Here is an 18,760-nt window from a genome sequence, read left to right on the forward strand (position 1 = left end):
GCTGTTTAGATTGTCAGTCAGTCTGTCAACCACCGAAATCAGACACTTCCGCTGACGCTGGAAGTGAGTAAGTTAGGGCACTACACACACACACACACACACTGTTATTTACACACACACACACACACACACACACACACACACACACACACACACACACACACACACACAGAACTGTCTGTAGGCTTAAATATGAAATAAACTTGTGCAGTGACTTGCTTGTGTCAGAGTGAATGTAGTACTATCTGATATTTGTACATTAAGGATTGGTTTGTATTGTACATAGTGGTTTTGATTACTCATTTATTTGAAAACTATTCTAATTATGTTTTTCTTTTTCTTGTTTTGCAGCTTCATTGCAACATTTACATTGAAACACACATACACACACACTCACCATAAAAAACAAAGGCACTTTTAAGAGCCATTCTGTTCTCTCTTCTCTCTCATTCTCTCTCTCTTTCAGCCAGTCTCTCTCTCTCTCTCTCTCTTCATTTTGTGTTTTTGTTTGTATTGTAGATTGTCTGTATTTGTATTTGTGCTTTATGTTTGAGAGCCATGTCTCTCAATTCTGCTGCAAGGATCTTTGATGATCCTGGAGAGGCTAGGGTGCACATGGCAGCATTAATTAGTGCTGCATATGTCCAAGAGGCCAGGGTGAGGCTTTTCATGATAAACAAAACAACTACCCAAGTCTAAATGATCATTGCTATTGCTTTTTCCTGATGCTGTTCTGTTACTGATACTGTAATGTAAAGGGTCAGTTAGATCCTTTTGTGCAGCTGTCGAGTAATGCTTAATTTTAATTGTTGCCATCTTGTGTTTTAACTTACAACTTTGTTGTTACACTTTTTAAAGCTTGATCTCAAACTCTGCAAACATATAGGAAGCCATGGCCAAAGAAAACCCTGCTGTGCAAACAAAAAGGAATAAAAGCAGAAAGAGATCCTTCCCCAATTCAGCTGTCAAAAGCAGACGTGGGAAACGTCGGCCAACACAGTCAGGTTTGTTCTTTGATTACTATACCGTATTTTATGAAAAGTTTTAATTCATTAAGTAATTATTTTGTAGGGTACCAGTATAACTGGATGTAAGTTAAAGATACCACTGTTGCAATGTGTGTGAAACATACATCATACATCACACGAAAGAATTAGAGATATTAAGAACCTGTGACTGATAATCCTTGCTTGTGTTTTATGTACCCTGCTCTGGGTAATATTGTGTGACAAATATAAATTGTGTTAGTAATAATGTGGACATTTTTTTCTTAGTTTCCTTGCCTTCAGTCGTTATGGAACATTTTCATATTAAAATTACTGTGTTATTTTAGATTGATTGTAGAGTTAAGCAAATGTTACTATCTCTGCAGCTGCACAAGCCAGAGTAAGGCACCCTGATCCTGAAGAAATCCTCCAGATGGAAGATCAGGAGTTGACAAGCCTTGGTGAGTGCATTGATTGTTACAGTAGTTCACGGTCAGTACATTTTTTCCCATTTTCTCTATTTATTTACTCATCTAGTTACTCATTATTACGTGTTAAATTGTATCTATTGAGTTAATGTATATTTGGTAGAGGCATTACTCTCTAATACTGTTAATGAGTTACATCATGTTGCTTTTACTATTCAGCAAATGAGGTGTGAGGAAAAATTTGTGGGGCTGTACCTGTTGTGACGAATGGTGCACAGTACAATAATGGGCATTTAGCAGGTTTAGGCCATAGCCCTTGTGAGTAAGTATGCGTAAGTATGAGGATTATGGGTAATGTAGTGCTTCTCCGTGATATGACATTGGAAATAAAACGTGTTTTCTTAAAATAAAGTTGATATTACACGGGGATTTTGGACTCGACAGAAGCACATACCATCGTTACACAGTCTGTCTTGGATGGTTACAGCGTTATGGCTAATAATCCGATCTTTCTTAACAATATCGATTAGTCTACATTTGCACTTCCGGGATCTGAAACACCACCCACAGCGTGACGTCTTTGAAGCTGAAAATGCGTGCATCCACCACGACACGGTTTGCGTGGCCATCTCACGGAATTTGGACTCATTGGCTTTCAGTGGAGACTGTTTCCGTGTAGGCCTCATGTAATTTTAACACATTACGTGAAAGGAGCACGGAATCTGGTACTAGGTGTTCGTGGTCATTTCACGCATTTCTGTGAGATCAGGTTGTGTTTGTTTGTTCTGTTGCCCTGCTTTTGTTTACTTGTCAAACTTTCCTGCGATGTGTCGATAAAAAAGTAACTAGTAATAGTCTCAAAGTGCAGACAAACGAAGCAAAGTCCGCGCCCATCTGAATGTTTGCCAAATTTTTCCATACTTAAACAGTTAAGTTCCACATGTAGCTGCTGATCAACTCTTCTCTCGCTCATCTTCTTTGCAGCAAAAATGGCTACAGCTGGCAAGGTTAGTATAATCCACCATGAGAGCATTTATTTACGTAGTATTTTTATGGCATTCCTAGCCTATATGTGTGTGCTCCTGTCATACAATTCATATTTATGTATGAGGCTGATTTCGAGGCTGGATTGTGGATGTGTATAATATCTTGTTTATGCTATGAATAAATGTTACAATGTTGTGTAATGTGTGCATAAACACACACATTTATATGAAGAATTATACCAAAAACAAAGTTGAAATCTTCACTTTAGTGTTGTAATGAAAAATTGTAATTGTCATGTAACAGCTTAGTTTACCTTTGAAATATTAAGGGCCTGATTTACTAAAGGTTTGCGTGTGTAAAAATGTGAGCAAACTTGATAGCATGCACAAACACATGTTGAAGCTGATCTACTACAAAGACAGTGGGCAGCACCTGCTGCTCAACACTGGTCAGAGCATCTCTTCCCTGTTTGACATGAAACAACTTGCAGCTGTATAGCTGTTGGAAATAAAAGCTAGAATTCACCTTTTTGTGCACAATGGATTGGAGAGAGAACACTCTAATTCCACGACTTTGGACTTCAAGTGTTTGAACATTCATAGCGTATTTCTTGCAACAGACTGCAGCACTCACCAAGTGCAAGATTTACTGACAAGACATAGGTAAAACATTATCCTAAAAAAATTAAAACACAATATTTCTCTTGCTTTTGTCAAAAAAAACAACAACAAAAAAAAAGTCAAATACTAGATCTGATTGGGAGAGCCAGTCCAGTGTTTGTTGATTCTGTTTTATTCATCCATCCATCCATCCATTTTCATCCGCTTATCCGAGTCCGGGTCGCGGGGGCAGCAGTCAGAGCAGGGATCCCCAGACTTCCCTCTCCCCGGACACTTCCTCCAGCTCTTCCGGGGGGACCCCAAGGCGTTCCCAGGCCGGCCGAGTGATGTAGTCACTCCAGCGTGTCCTGGGTCTTCCCCGGGGCCTCCTCCCGGTGGGACATGCCCGGAACACCTCACGAGGGAGGCGTCCAGGGGGCATCCTATACAGGTGCCCGAGCCACCTCAGCTGGCTCCTCTCGATGTGGAGGAGCAGCGGCTCTACTCCGAGCTCCTCCTGGGTGACAGAGCTCCTCACCCTATCTCGAAGGGAGCGCCCCGCCACCCTGCGGAGGAAGCTAATTTCGGCCGCTTGTATCCGGGATCCCGTTCTTTCGGTCATGACCCAGAGTTCATGACCATAGGTGAGGGTGGGAACGTAGATTGACCGGTAAATCGAGAGCTTCGCCTTTCGGCTCAGCTCCTTCTTCACCACGACGGACCGATACAACGACCCCATACTCCCGGAGTACCCCCCACAGGATGCCACGTGGGACACGGTCGAAAGCCTTCTCCAAGTCCACAAAACACATGTGGACTTGTTGGGCAAACTCCCATGCACCCTCGAGCACCCTGCGGAGGGTGTAGAGCTGGTCCAGCGTTCCACGGCCAGGACGAAAACCGCATTGTTCCTCCTGAATCCGAGGTTCAACTATCGGCCAAATTCTCCTCTCCAGTACCCTGGAATAGACTTTCCCCGGGAGGCTGAGGAGTGTGATCCCCCGATAGTTGGAACACACCCTCCGGTCCCCCTTTTTGAAGAGAGGGACCACCACCCCGGTCTGCCAGTCCAGAGGCACTGTCCCCAACTGCCACACGATGCTGCAGAGGTCCACAGTTCGGGGATTGCCACCGCGACAGGCGCCGGAGACCATACGGCCACAGCTCCGGACGGCCGCGTCAACAATAAATAAAACTGAGCATCACTTAAAGGGATAGTTCAACATTTGGTGTTCAAATAACAACCTTATGTTGAACACCGCAAAGACCAAAGAGGTCATAGTTGATTTTAGGAGGTCCAGGAAGACTCAACATGCCCCGATCTGTATACAGGGAGAGGCGGTGGAGCGTGTTGACACCATCAAGTTCCTGGGCATCCACATTTCCTCTGACCTCTCCTGGTCATTGAACATCTCACTCCTGGTGAAGAAGGCCCAACAACGGCTCTTCTTCCTCAGGAGGCTGAAGCGAGCTGGTCTCTCCTCCAAACTGCTCGCAGACTTTTACAGAGCAACAATTGAGAGCATCCTGTGCCTCAGTATGACGGTGTGGTACGGCAGCTGTACGGCAGGGGACAAGAAGGACCTGGCCCGGGTGGTGAGAACTGCACAGGGGATCGTGGGCTGCCGTCTGCCTGATCTGGACTCTGTTTACACCTCTCGAGTCCAGAGGAGGGCTAGATGCATCACCTTAGACCCCACCCACCCAGGCTACGAACTGTTTGTACCGCTGCCGTCTGGCAAGCGGTACAGGTACATCAAGGCAACCACTACAAGGCTTCAGAATAGCTTTTTTCCTAGAGCGGTGAAGGCTATCGCCCCCTTGTAGTGGCATGCACGCACACACACACACACACACACACACACTTACACGTACTTTCCCTCCCAGATACACTCAGACTGGCACTTATGCACTTTATTTCCCTGTCCCCAGCTACCCCCACATACTTGTGCAAATTGTATTCTTTATCTTTATTTTTCTATTCTATTTATTACTGTATTGTATGTTGTGTTTTTAAGCCGTGGGTCCGAAGACAATTTCATTATCTTGAATAATGACAATAAAGATACTCTGACTCTGACTCTGACTTTGGCAAATTGGCCAATTGCCATAATCTCTATAGTCATAGCAGTAGGTTTGTTACCTTTATTTGTCGGTGTAAGATATTTTTAGAACGGCCAAACCTAGCCTAGATGCTACGGAGGTTAATGGGATTTCTTGATTTCCCTCATCAAACTCATCAAATACACAATCCAACAACTCCAAAATACTCTGGTGGACAAGTTGTGACCTGCACATTCACCACGCTATGAGATAATAATGGAACGTTACAAAACAGAGTTGTTTTCGAGGTAAATACAGAGACTGCTTGCAGAAAAACTGCCGGCAGGAACGCGCATCAGCTGTTTTGCATGAATTTACCTCTAAAACAACTCTGTCTGGTAACGTTCTGTTACTATCTCATAGTGTGGTGAATGTGCAGGTCACAACTTGTCCACGAGAGCGTTTTGGAGTTTCATAGAGTGAAATGTGAGAAGAAGGAATTATCCTAAATTATATGAAGTGTTTGAAGTTCAACAAACTAGTTGAAGTTTGTGTTGTGATGTTGTGGTGCACTTTTCCAGCCTGGTATACAGTAGTTCTGACAGAGAGACAATTCATATGTCATGTTGGTCAATTTGCCCCCAAGGTCATCAAGTGCAAGGCAGCAGTGGCCTGGGAGTTCAACAAGCCTCTAGTGATTGAGGAGATTGAGGTAGCTCCACCACAGGCCAACGAGGTCCGCATCAAGGTGAGAGCCCGCTCTGAAGACATACACACAGCGTTGTTTAGTGTCAGGATTTTTGTTTAGTGATGCTTTGAATATCCATTTATTGACATCTTTCATATTAGTGCTAAATAATGTGGATTGTGTGAATATTGAAGTAGTGATAGTGAAGGAGAGTCTCTGCAGTCTTAACATTGAACTGCTGAGATGATGTCATCCATCTACTCCAGCAAGCCCATAAACACTTGGATCGGTGGTGGCACAGTGAGAACCACAGTCCTTGATTTTTCCAATGCATTCAACACCATCCAGCCTGTGCTACTGAGTGATAATAAGCTGCAGGTGATGGGTGTCGATGTTCAATAGGAATTAGATCAGGGCTCATAGAAGGGCACTTCAGAGTAGTCCAATGTTTTGTTCTTCACCATTCTTGGGTGTCTCCTGACTTGTGTCTTAGACCGGGCTTTCTGACACTGGGCAGCACATTTCGACCAAAATGTCTTAAGATTTCATTGAACCCTGCACAGATAGATTCAAGACACGCTGTGCCAAGTGCAGCAAAGCAGCCCCAGAACATAACTGAGCCTGATGTTTCACTACAGTGTTCTTTTCTTTGTATGCTTCATTTTTGCATCTGTGTACGATGTGCTGATGTGACTTGCCAAAAAGCTTCAGTTTTGGATCAAAAAGCTCCAGTTTTGTCCCATTTGCCCACAAAACATCTGACAGAATGTCCTTTGTTCCTTTACTTTGGTTAGTTTCAAGCAATTTCAGTGACAATTGTGGGGCTTTCTTTCTTTATCAGAAGGGTACCAACAACTTTGTCCACGCCTGTATATTTTTACTCAAATTGTTTTTTTTTTATTCTCCTATTTTTTTATGTACACTGTTTTAATGCTTGCTGCTGTGACACAATCATCTCCCAGTCTGCGATCAATAAAGTACATCAGAATCATCATCTCCGTCTTTGTACTCCTCTCATGAGGTTGTACCTGTAAATGTTTTCAGAGTTTCATCTTCATTGCAGATCGTGGCGACCTCAGTGTGCCATACAGACCTGTACTGCCTTTTGGAGAATATGAATAAAGAGAATTTCCCAATCATCCTTGGGCATGAGGCAGCCGGTATCGTAGAAAGTGTCGGACCTGGAGTCACTGAATTTCAGCCAGGTCAGTTTTCAGTTCTCTAACACTTGCATTAAGCTTTGGTTCTAAATGACAACCCTCCTGATCAGTACCTTTATGGCTCATTGTTAATTGCATGTTTTTGGCTTATTTGTGCCATTCTGGCCATAATTCTTTTTGCATTATTCTAAAGTCTGTGTATGAGACGCAAGAGTCACAAGAGAACATTGGGTAACACTTTACAATAAGGGTCCCTTAATTAACATTAGTTAGTACATTATTAAGCATTGATATATAAACTAATGTGTTAATTAATGCAGAGTAATGCATACATAATGATAACTAATTACATTATTCAACTTTTAATTTATTAACTAACTTTGAGTAGTAAACATTAATTAACTGCTTACTAATAGGCTACATAAATTAATGTGTTTCCTAACCCTAAGTAATACATAATAATGATTGTTAATATATCTGTAAACAGTTAATTAATGCTTAATAATGTACTAACTAACGTTAATTAAGGGACCCTTATTGTAAAGTGTTACTGAACATTGTTTTAAAATTTTAGGTGATAAGGTGATGTTCTGTTCTCAAAGTTTCTAAAGTGGAAAATGTATGTGACGATGCTACATTGTTAATGTTTTTTTCTCCAGGTGATAAGGTGATTCCTCTGTTCGTCTCACAGTGTAGAGAATGTCGCTTCTGTAAGAGTCCCAAGACCAACCTTTGTAAAAACTCATGGTGAGCCTCATAATCATCAGCTGCTGTCAACCATTCAATTTCCTCCTTATTCTCAGATTTGTTTACAATTATAGGGCATGTATTATGTATTACAAGGAAATGGTGGCATCCCAGACTTTCAGCTGTAAGGGGGAATTGCACCTGTCTCAAAACTATCAATGCAATGCACAGGTTTAGCTGCGGATGTTATTTTTATTTTAGTAACCTTTTCTTTTCAGGTCTGCTGGTCGACCTGATGCGATGGCACCGAAAGACTCCAGGCTCACCTGTAAGGGAAAGAAGATTCAGCAGTTTTTGGGCACCAGCACCTTCTCTGAGTACACTGTGGTCAACCAGATCGCTGTGACCAAGATCGAGCCTTCTGCCCCTCTGGACAAAGTCTGTCTCCTCGGCTGTGGGATTTGCTCTGGATATGGAGCAGCAGTTAATACTGCTAAGGTTTGTGTGTATTGGTGTTGGCTTGATTGTTGGATTTAAACATTAGAATAGAACATTGTATGTTGTGTGGTGTTTTTAGATAAATATATATTGTTGAAATTGTTTGAAAGACAAGTCAAGCACTAAAGCCCTCCAGCCTTAATGCCATGCTGACCAAAGACTCTTTTACCAAAGGTTGAAGCAGGCTCCACCTGTGCTGTGTTTGGTCTGGGAGCTGTGGGTTTGGCTGCAGTCATGGGCTGCAAGGCTGCAGGAGCCCAAAGGATTTTTGCTGTTGACTTAAATCCAGACAAGTTTGAGAAAGCCAAGGAGTTTGGTGCAACCGATTTCGTGAACCCCAAGGATCACAGTAAACCCATCAGCCAAGTGCTGGCTGAGATGACTGGTGGAGGAGTGGACTACTCTCTGGAGTGTGTGGGGAATGTGGAAGTCATGGTGAGACCAATTTGATTTAGAGTGTAAAGTGTTGTTACCTAACAATATTAAAAAAACAAAAAAAAACAAAGTCACTTGCCTTTTCCAAGTACTTATTGAATAATAGCTCAAAATGATTCACTGGTCAGAGATTTGAAACTGCATCCCTCTGTTAAGCACCCACTGACATTGTCTTGTTTCTCCTCATGTAGCGCAGCGCTTTTGAGTCCTGTATTCCCAGCTGGGGAGTCAGTGTGATTGTTGGCTGGACAAACTTGCAAGATGTTTCCACCCGACCTGTTCAGCTGCTCGCTGGGCGCACATGGAAGGGCTCCAGATTTGGAGGTGACGCAAATGACAACCAACCACTAACTAATGAATCTCTTTGGTCTTGTGTCCTGAAAATATTTAGCTTGTTGACTTCTAAATAAGATGGTGCTTTTATTTCATTTGTGTGCTTGTTTTAACTCAGGCTTTAAGGGGAAGGATGGTGTGTCTCAGATGGTTAAAGCCTACATGGACAAGAAGATTAAAGTGGATGAGTTCATCACTCACAACATGACTTTGGACCAGATCAATGACGCCATTGAACTGATGCAGCAGAGCAAATGGTACACTGACGCTACTACAACACTTACCTCAATATTACCAACTCTTTAATAAATGTATTAGCAGTAATAATATGTGAAGGTCTGCTCAGTTTGATCTTTTCTCTTTTCTGCAGCATCCGGGCAATCCTGAGCTTTTCTCCACAGTGAAACCACTGTGTTGCTTTCAGTGGCACTAAAGGAATTCAGGAATTTACCACCACAGATTTTCTACATAATATAATGTGTATTACATGCAGATTATGAGTTTGAGAATTGTCTGCAGTGTTACCACACATGTCAAGAATGTTCATGTAGTAAAATAAATGCTATAAAGAGACAGGGTGTGTGACCTCTTTGTTTCTTACGTATCTGTTGTGGGTGTCAGATTAATGATGCCTGTGGATATCTATGAAACTAGAATGACACTCATTACAACCAGGGACAAACATTTTCTTTCCCCAGATCCAGAAAAGCATTGAGTATGTCTAATTTACCTCAAGATCCATACATTATTAATCTCCATCAAATTAATGTAGTATTTTTGAAATCCTGATGACAACCAAACAAACACAAGTGAAAACACCTGCCCTCCTTCATGGGATAACTATATTTTTTATAATGTTCAATAGTTTCAGCTCTGATTTACAAAGACCAGCCCAATTATAACAGCATTTGCTCCATTTAAGCAGAAGCATATTTTATTTTTAGTCTGACGGGATGGGCTGCAGCATTTATCCATGAGACCATAGAAATTACCATCAATGACTACTCTCCCCAAGTATCCCCAGATTATTATCATCACTTCATTTGGGTTTACACAGTAGATTCACTGCGGTTTCACTGATGTCAATCATGATTGGTCTTAAAAAATAATATACTCTATACATGATATCTCTTTTCAAATTATTCTGCAAAAGTAGCACCATATCCTCATCTTGTAGAGCTCTGGTTGTCTCTCATCAACAATGTGTAATAGCAGAATCATGACTGTTCACTGAGTCATAAAAGTTCTTTTTCTTTTCTTTTATTTGATTAGCAAAATTGAAAACACTTCTACAAAATGAGAACATTTTCTTTCATAGCAGGGCGATTCTTCAACTAGGTGCACTTTTAGCCATGTGAACTTGAAAAAAAAAAAGTTATTCAAAACTGACCTAACACAGTCTCATAAGTTAAAATAGTTTGTCTAGTTTTAAGATCTGTAAGAGGACAAACTTAGATTACAAGGCAAATTGTTAATTTTGTACATTTTTTCTGATCTGCGATGAACAAATGTCATTTCCACCACATCTCAATATACAACTGTTATTCAATTATAAATAACTTATACCACTCTAAGACTATCTAAGACCCTTTTTGTAACGATGTTTTACCATTTTTTTCCATAATACACAATAATCATACATTTATGAATTAAATAAATTCAATCTCTTAAGGACCAACTGCTGAATTGTACACCTGCTACATCTGGAATTTAATATTGCTTGGGTAGGGGCTTTTTAGAAAATAAATAACTTGAATTATTATGTAAAGTGGATCATGACCTTTTAAATTGTGGAGATTTTTTTTATGTGTGTTGAGAACTTTACAATAATTTTTTAAAATGTCTTTGGTGGTGGAAATGACAGGGTGTTGTGGAAATGACAACAAATTAACGTGAATGTATAGAAACAGTAGACATTTATTTGAACATTTCTTAAACTGTCATCAAACAAAACCATCCCTGGTTGTAGCCAATATCTAAGTTCCATCAAATAATAGATGACAAAAATGTATTTAGTCCCTAGGCCTGTGACCTTTCTGCTGCTGTCTTACGTGGCATCTTAAAAAAATATAAATAAATGGAATATAACATATAATTATATTATTAATGTTGATTAATGTTAATTTAATATGTAATATTAAAAAATCACTACTCTCACAATCCATATCACTTGGACTTTAAGCATAAATGTCATTTCCACCACACTACTTTCTTTTCCACCACAGAGGATGATGTGGTGGAAATGATGGTGGTGGAAATGACATTTCTACAGTATTTTGTGAAAAAATGCAGACTGGCTTAACTAATTAGCTTTGAATTGATACTTAGGATTTCATGTACTATGCAAAATACACTTATTCAACTAAAAAAAAAAAACTTTAAAAAAACACCTATGAAGGTATAACATGTTTGGAAATGACGTGCAATAAATATATATACTGATCGAGCAACATTTATCTTAATGTTTCTTCAATAGTTGTTGATGAAATTGAAAATTCCCTCCATGTCCAACATGTGCTCTGATGTCAGTGTACATTGCCATAGAAACCATCCATACAATCTCTCAGAGAATTTTTTTAAGGGGACATTACAGTGCTGTGGTGGAAATGACCGTGATACTGTGCGACAGCTATATTTTGGATAAAAAATAATATTGATGGCTGTCTTACATTAAACACTATAATGTGTTTTAGTTATTTTACTGATACTTAATTCAGGCACATTAGTAGTTTTCAAATAAATCACATTTTTAAACATTATTTTCATTGTTGAAGTTTAAAAGTCTGGGTGCGCGACAAGGGTAAAACAGTGATTTTGACACTTGTAAGAATGTTGAAAAGTATGAAAAAATTATAATAGAAAGGTGGTACATTTTTTCTAAGGTGGTTTTATTGTTAGTTTGACAAAGAAAGTGGAATTTATACAATATTATGTGTATTTTTTTAAATATGACCAAAGAACATAAAAGTGCCCGTATAGTCTAAGAATCACCCAGCAGCAAAATAATTTTCCTATTTGGATTATTGTGAATTATCCATAGAAAACCACTGGGGTCTCAAAACAGGAATTAAATTAAGAGACATTATTTTTACTTGGCAGTGCATATATATTTGATTGCTTTTTATATTTATACAACCTTGCATGTGCTCGGCAAAAACTTAATCGCCCACTGATAAGGAGCTGATCTGACCTCCCAGGTACATGTGCTCACGTGTCCATTGTAGGTGGACTATAAGACCCCATGTGCAATAAGCTTTAAGCTTTAATGAACTGTGTTGTGACACCCATATAAGAACCAGCAATAAACTTTCAGCAATCTGTGCTACAGTAGCTCAGTAGCTATCAGTGCTCATAACGTTATGGCTAGGTGGTCTATATACAGACATACTATATAATATATGACCTCTGTTGAAAGACATGAAGGAGGAAATGAGCACTGTGTAAACACGGAAGATCAGCAGCAGCACTGTCAGGACACGCGGGCCAGCCCTCAGGGGCTGGGCTCTTTGTGATTGGTTTAGTCCTTGATAAGACTTGTACACTCTGACCTAACTCTGTGAGGGAGAGTCCGCTTGTGAAACAACATGGCAACTTCAGGGAAGGTAAGCATCCTGACTTTTTTAGAGAGGCTTTGAATGGATGTGATTCAACACGCACAAAGAAAAACACTGCTAAGATTGTCAAGACGTCTGTCCACTCAGTCAGATGTTTGTAGAGTAGAGAGGATGTTTACATTACAGGGGTATGGAGGGTGTGTTCAGAGCTAAACAGCGTCTCCATTGCACTTTAATTGAGTTTTGTGTGTCTCTTGTAAGACTTCTCAGTCCTCTCTTTCAGACTTCCTGTTGTTGCAACACTCCATATAAAGGCGGATGTATAAGTCTTAAGGAGAGTTTAATTCAGCCTGGGAAAAATAAAACAGAGAACTGATACTGAACATACTAGGACTTTATGTTGTCCGAAAAGACTGTGATTTGTTTTCCTTCATTTCAATTTGTCTGCATCCACTGTTGCACTGAATGGGTTAAATATCCAGGAGGTTTGGCTACGTTGACAGATTCCAGACCAGCTGAGGCTCTTGTTGTGTTGTAGGTGATCCGGTGCAGAGCTGCAGTAGCATGGGAGGCTGGGAAACCTCTCGTGATGGAGGAGGTGGAGGTGGCGCCTCCCAAAGCCGGAGAGGTTCGCCTCAAGGTAAACACTCACCGCTGATCAGTCTGCAATTTATACTGATATTTACTACAAAGCATTCATTATGTTGGTGGACAAGTTATGACCATATGATTATCAGCTCATTTCTAAGACTTATCAGATTTCTGTTGTACAACACTACAGTGCACTTTGCACCCTGATATGGTATTAACAAATAAAAGATTAAAAAAAAAATTGTCATCTTCACTGCTAGCCTACTTTATACTTACTTTAGCTTTGCCAAGAAAGGCCTTCTCTTTATTGTAATACAATCTTTACACCAGTAATAAAACCTTAATTTATCAAATTCTAATAAAGTAATATTAATAATAAAATTAATTTGCACAGCAGCCTTCATACAAGAAAGTGTTTTTACAGCCACGAAATTACAGCTGATAAGTGCTTCACATGAAAGAACTTAAAAGCCCTGATGTAAAATAAAAAATAATAAGATAAAATAAAATAAAATTAACAATTGATAGAAGTTTCAAAGTGTGATTACAAAGGACGCATAAAATTGGTAAAGCTTTTAGTGCATAAATGTGGCACTAAGTGCAAAAAAATCAGAGCTAGTTAAAGTTAATAGCGTACATTTTTTAGCTTTCTTTTAGTGAGCTAGCTTCTTTTATTGATGTGTTTGGGCCATAGCTGACCAAGTAGAAGATATAAATGAGAACTAAATAAGGATTATCCCTGATTGTTTTCCTATATGCCATCAGATGTCCATCCTCAGGTAATGCCATCAGTAGTTGTAGACTCTGCATGGATCACAGCCCTGTCCTTTATTCCAGGTTGTGGCCACAGGGATCTGTCACACCGACTCCTACACACTGAGTGGCTCCGACCCGGAGGGAGTTTTCCCTGTAGTTCTGGGCCATGAGGGAGCTGGTATCGTGGAGAGTGTTGGAGAGGGAGTCACCAACTTTCAACCAGGTTCTCTTCTCTTCTCTTCTCTTCTCTTCTCTCCCATAATGACATTTATCATTGCAGTGTAAGGGTTGGAATATAACAGTGTGTTGTGTTTTAGGGGACACGGTCATACCCTTGTACGTCCCACAGTGTGGAGAGTGCAAGTTCTGTAAAAATCCCAAAACCAACTTGTGTCAAAAGATCAGGTAACGATACTGGGTTAAAGCTCCTCTGTAGATCAGCAACTATGATACATATCCTGCCTTGTGTGGCACCTCTGAACACTTTGATCCGTGTCATGTTCCTCAGGCTCACTCAGGGCAAAGGCTTGATGCCAGATGGGACATCCCGTTTCTCCTGCAAAGGCAAGAGCCTCTTCCACTTCATGGGCTGCAGTACGTTCACAGAGTACACCGTGGTGGCTGAGATCTCCCTGGCCAAAGTCAACCCCAGAGCCCCTCTGGATAAGGTCTGCCTGCTGGGCTGTGGCATCACCACTGGATATGGCGCTGCTTTAAACACTGCCAAGGTAAGCTAGCCTCTCATTAGATTGATTACAGACAACCACTAATGTTCAGAGGGGGATTTATGCGAGAAAAGCATATTTTCATAGCATCATGTTTATTGAGTTTTTTGGTTTTCATTTGTTTAAATCAATTACTCTTTTAATCTGAAATATTGTATTCCTTATCATCCATGTGGACTACAATACCCTGGGTCTCCTCTTTGTTAGCATGCTTACACATAAACTAAGGTGGTGAACAAAAAAAAACTTCCAATTAAACGTCAGCATGTTAGTGTTGCCATTGGGAGCCTGTTTACATCAGCATTTAGATCAAAATACTGAGTGGAGAGCCCCTGTGATGATTTTTAATAAGGATTTGAATATTCAATTATTTATATTGTGTATTTACATAATATTATGTAAAGAATGTAGCTATCATGTAAAATGTATTGTTTTTGAATGATTACATTCAGCATTAATTTATGGTAATACAGTTGTGTTTCCTGCTGTTTATCATGTCATTAACCACAGAGATGTGCTGATGTGTGCTTGCCTCTCCCATCTCTCTGTATGCAGGTGGAGGCTGGGTCCACCTGTGCTGTGTTTGGCCTGGGGGCACTGGGGCTCGCAGCAATCATGGGCTGTAAAGCAGCTGGGGCCGCCAGGATTATCGGAATCGACCTCAATCCGGACAAGTTTCCAACTGCTCGAGGGTTTGGGGCCACAGAATTGGTGAACCCGAAGGAGCACAAGAAGCCGATCCAAGAGGTGCTGGTGGAGATGACTGACGGAGGCGTGGACTACTCCTTCGAGTGTGTGGGCAACGTGGCAATCATGGTGAGAGGGCAACACTAATCCCAAAGGTTGAGTCTGTGGTCAGGTGTTGTCAGGATCAGATTGTGGTGATTGAGTGGTGATGTTTCCTGACGGCAGAGAGCAGCCCTGGAGGCCTGCCATAAAGGATGGGGAACCAGCGTCATCATCGGGGTTGCAGCAGCCGGACAAGAGATCTCCACCCGGCCGTTCCAGCTGGTGACCGGACGCACCTGGAAAGGCACCGCCTTCGGAGGTCAGTGGTTAGATATTGTGAAGATGAAGGTGAAAATCATATTTGAGCAGATGTCCAATTAAGTTTCCAGTATTTCACCACCCATGTGAATAGCCTACATAGAATTTACTCATTAGGTCACTCCACAGTGAGCAGCAAATTGAAATTTTGGACACGTGAATAATTTCGCATCATCACGAAGAGGCACACTTTCACTCACTTTCAATTTTCACAGTGTTTGGATCACTGTGATCAAAGGGTATGGGTTTGGTGTCATAATTGGTAGTCTCTGCCCTTTCAGCCAATCAGATATCAGCGTGCTTAAATTGGTTGTTTTGGAGACACAGCTCATAGGAGGGCACAGTGGAAATATCTGATATGACTTCAAACCTTGATAGGGGAATTTTGTCTTCCCAAAATATTGTGATCCTCTGACTTTTCATACAGTGGTGTGAGGAGTCAGATTATCAAATCAGATTATCGTGCGAGATATGAAATGTCAAGACATTTGTGGTCGCTGGGGTAACTCATATTTAACATCCGACCTCCTCCTTTAGAGCAACAAGCAGGTTGACACTTTTAGTTTACTGAGATGAATCCACAACTATTCACAGATGGTTCATGACGTCCATGTTATTCACAGGATGACGTAAACTGATTAGACTGTGATTCATCATAATGATACTGAGGAAGCAACTAACAGCAAATAAGGAGCCGAGTTGGATGAAAATAGCTCACATGAGCATATTCTTGATTGTGTATTATTCCATGTATGAATCATAGCCATTCATCCACTCACTGTTCCCACACCCAGCTTTCATACAGGGTCACATAAGCACAAAGTAAACTAATCACTCCTTGTATATAATACATACTTTGCCATGTGGGCTGGAGGACAAGCTTGTGCAAACATTTTACTCTAAGATAAATGTGGTGTGAGTCACTTAAAGAGTTTTTACACGTTTTCCCAGGATACAAGAGCGTCGACAGTGTCCCCAAACTGGTGGACGAGTACATGAACAAGAAGCTCAAAGTGGATGAATTTGTGACTCACACTTTGCCCTTTGAGAAGATCACCGACGGTTTCGACCTTATGCATGCTGGGAAATGGTAAGCCTTGATTTAAGGTACAAGCCTAAGTTGTTTGTTATGTTAATGTGCATAGTGCTGCAGCGTCCCTCTGGGTAAGATCAGTTTAGACCTTATGCATATCGGCTGCATTCTGTTGAGGACAAAGCTGAGATGTGATGAAGAGGTGTGAGACCTTGAGAGGCTTTCATTCAAATAAAAGAATCAACTGTGTCATTTCATTTGAGCCTTAGAAGAAAAAAAGAAAAAAACACATTATATTCACAGTCTAATCCCATTTTCCTCCCTCAGCATCCGAGTCGTCCTCCAGTTCTAGATGGAGAGGAGCAGAGAAAACCATGATGTCACTCCGTGTTTACTTTGCTGAGTTTAATAAAGAATCTTTCCGTTCCCTGTCTGAGTCTGTTTTATTTGAACAATGCACAGTCAGACACCTCTTTGATCAGCGTTTCCCCCCCTGAAGGAACACAGAGAGGAAACACTGTGAGGAGATAAAACAGAGGAGCCAAAACAAGATTATTCAGAAATATTCAGAAATATCCTTTGATCTAGACTGAATGAATAATAAGGCTGTGCAACAACAAACAGCCAAATGGCATCGGTGTTGGCAGGTTGTTAATCGATGAGGACACTGCTGAACGGGAGCAGCACACAGACACAGAGGTCTGATGAAGTGGTTTAAAACCGCGCGGAAAACACTGCAGGAGAGTGGAGCCTGTTGAAACACTTGCAGAACACCCTTTGATTATCGTCCCTGTAGGATTTCAGCACAAGGCTGGCTTTATTCTGTTGTCTGGTTAACAATGGGTAGTTGGGTACACAAACTTTTCGCTGTAAATCTAAAGCGTCTTAAAGCCTGGGGACCACACTGGCAAAAAAAGTTGGCTCAAACTATATTCAACTCAAGAGGACCATCACAGCGTCTTGCAGTCAGGTGTGCCATTTATAAGGGAAAACATGTCGACAGTTCAATTCAGCTGAAAACATAAATGTTGCCTCCACTTTATTTCGGTGGTGACCAGGACCAAAGCTGATATAATGATATAATACAGTATAAGTGGATAATTCAAAGGATAGTGGGTCTTTTGGTTTGATGGAGTTAATCAACCTTAAACTAGGTCTTTTTTGACCCAAGATGTAACAGGATGTGTCAGTGTCAAGTAATAGGAGTGTGATTTTGAAGGACGATGGTGAAAACAAATCGTGCCAAAATGGGTCTGTTGTTTTCATGATTAAATGAGCAGCAATAAACACAATCATGGAAAGTCAGTGCTTGAGATGTAATGTAATAAGACTGGCCTCAGAAAATTGAGTATATGCTTCATTTATCTAAATTACACTAGATTACATAATGAAGTTTAGGCTTTTTTAGTGCTTTTTCAACCTGCAATCGAGGTCCTAGGTCTTTTTGTGTCTTTACTAATGAAGTGTCCATTAAAAGGCAAAGCAAAATGCCTCTAGAATAAGACTGACTTTAAAGCACACAAAGTCCTGTCATCATCTCCTTTTTTTTTTTTTTTGCAGTTTTTGTACAATTTAACACGCAAGGAACAGTGCGACCTGTTCATTAGTGAGCTGTTGGTGCTTTCTGTTACCTTTGGATAGAGACGTCCACCTTTTCAGTGGTAATGGGAACCATCATTTGGCTCAGCTCTGCCACAGGAGTTGTCCCTTCGTTAAGTGCTACTTTTGGCTTTAATAATTCAGCCAGATTTAGTGTTGTTTTGACCCCATGACTGGTGTGTATGACTGTTAGACTTTGACTAGTCAATCAAATGCTATTAGATGTGTAGGAATTTGTCTTTTTTTTTACTTTCAAGCACAGTTATATGTTTGTGTTTTCTTTCAGTAAAATGCATAAACGGTAACTTAATTTCTCCTCTGGATCAGATCATCCTTGTGCTATTATTGGCACGGAAATAAAGCTCTGACTTGAGCCAGCAGATGCATAGATGTTTAGTGTTTTGCTAAACTAACCAGTTGCAGTTTAATATATTCTGTAATTCATCTCCACCTGAAACATAGTGATAAGTAACATTGCAATGTTGGAGTACATATCACATACATATGAAGTTCAAGTGCAACTTACAGTTGTGACAGACACTAAACAGCTTGATAATAATAGAGGAAGAGATTTCATTTCTTTGTACCTCCTTTTATTCTCCTTGACATTT

General features: G+C 40.6%; 2 protein-coding genes across 2 annotated transcripts; both read left to right on the plus strand.

The window, feature by feature from the left end:
- The first annotated feature begins 2,270 nt into the window (after positions 1–2,270).
- Positions 2,271–9,417, plus strand: LOC146963988 (alcohol dehydrogenase 1-like). Its single transcript, XM_085767528.1, has 9 exons — positions 2,271–2,421; positions 5,690–5,791; positions 6,795–6,936; positions 7,551–7,638; positions 7,857–8,076; positions 8,251–8,511; positions 8,703–8,835; positions 8,963–9,101; positions 9,215–9,417. Exons 1-9 carry the CDS (start codon positions 2,404–2,406, stop codon positions 9,246–9,248), a joined length of 1,137 nt encoding a protein of 378 aa, XP_085623654.1. The 5' UTR covers positions 2,271–2,403; the 3' UTR covers positions 9,249–9,417.
- A 2,983-nt stretch (positions 9,418–12,400) lies between these two features.
- On the plus strand, positions 12,401–16,977 carry LOC146963989 (alcohol dehydrogenase class-3 chain L). Its single transcript, XM_085767529.1, has 9 exons — positions 12,401–12,446; positions 12,937–13,038; positions 13,827–13,968; positions 14,063–14,150; positions 14,254–14,473; positions 15,026–15,286; positions 15,383–15,518; positions 16,469–16,607; positions 16,878–16,977. Exons 1-9 carry the CDS (start codon positions 12,429–12,431, stop codon positions 16,900–16,902), a joined length of 1,131 nt encoding a protein of 376 aa, XP_085623655.1. The 5' UTR covers positions 12,401–12,428; the 3' UTR covers positions 16,903–16,977.
- Positions 16,978–18,760: the final 1,783 nt, after the last annotated feature.

This window comes from Trachurus japonicus, chromosome 22, assembly GCF_045865225.1.
Source record: "Trachurus japonicus isolate A0001 chromosome 22, Traja_1.0".
NCBI classification, from domain to species: Eukaryota; Metazoa; Chordata; class Actinopteri; order Carangiformes; family Carangidae; genus Trachurus; species Trachurus japonicus.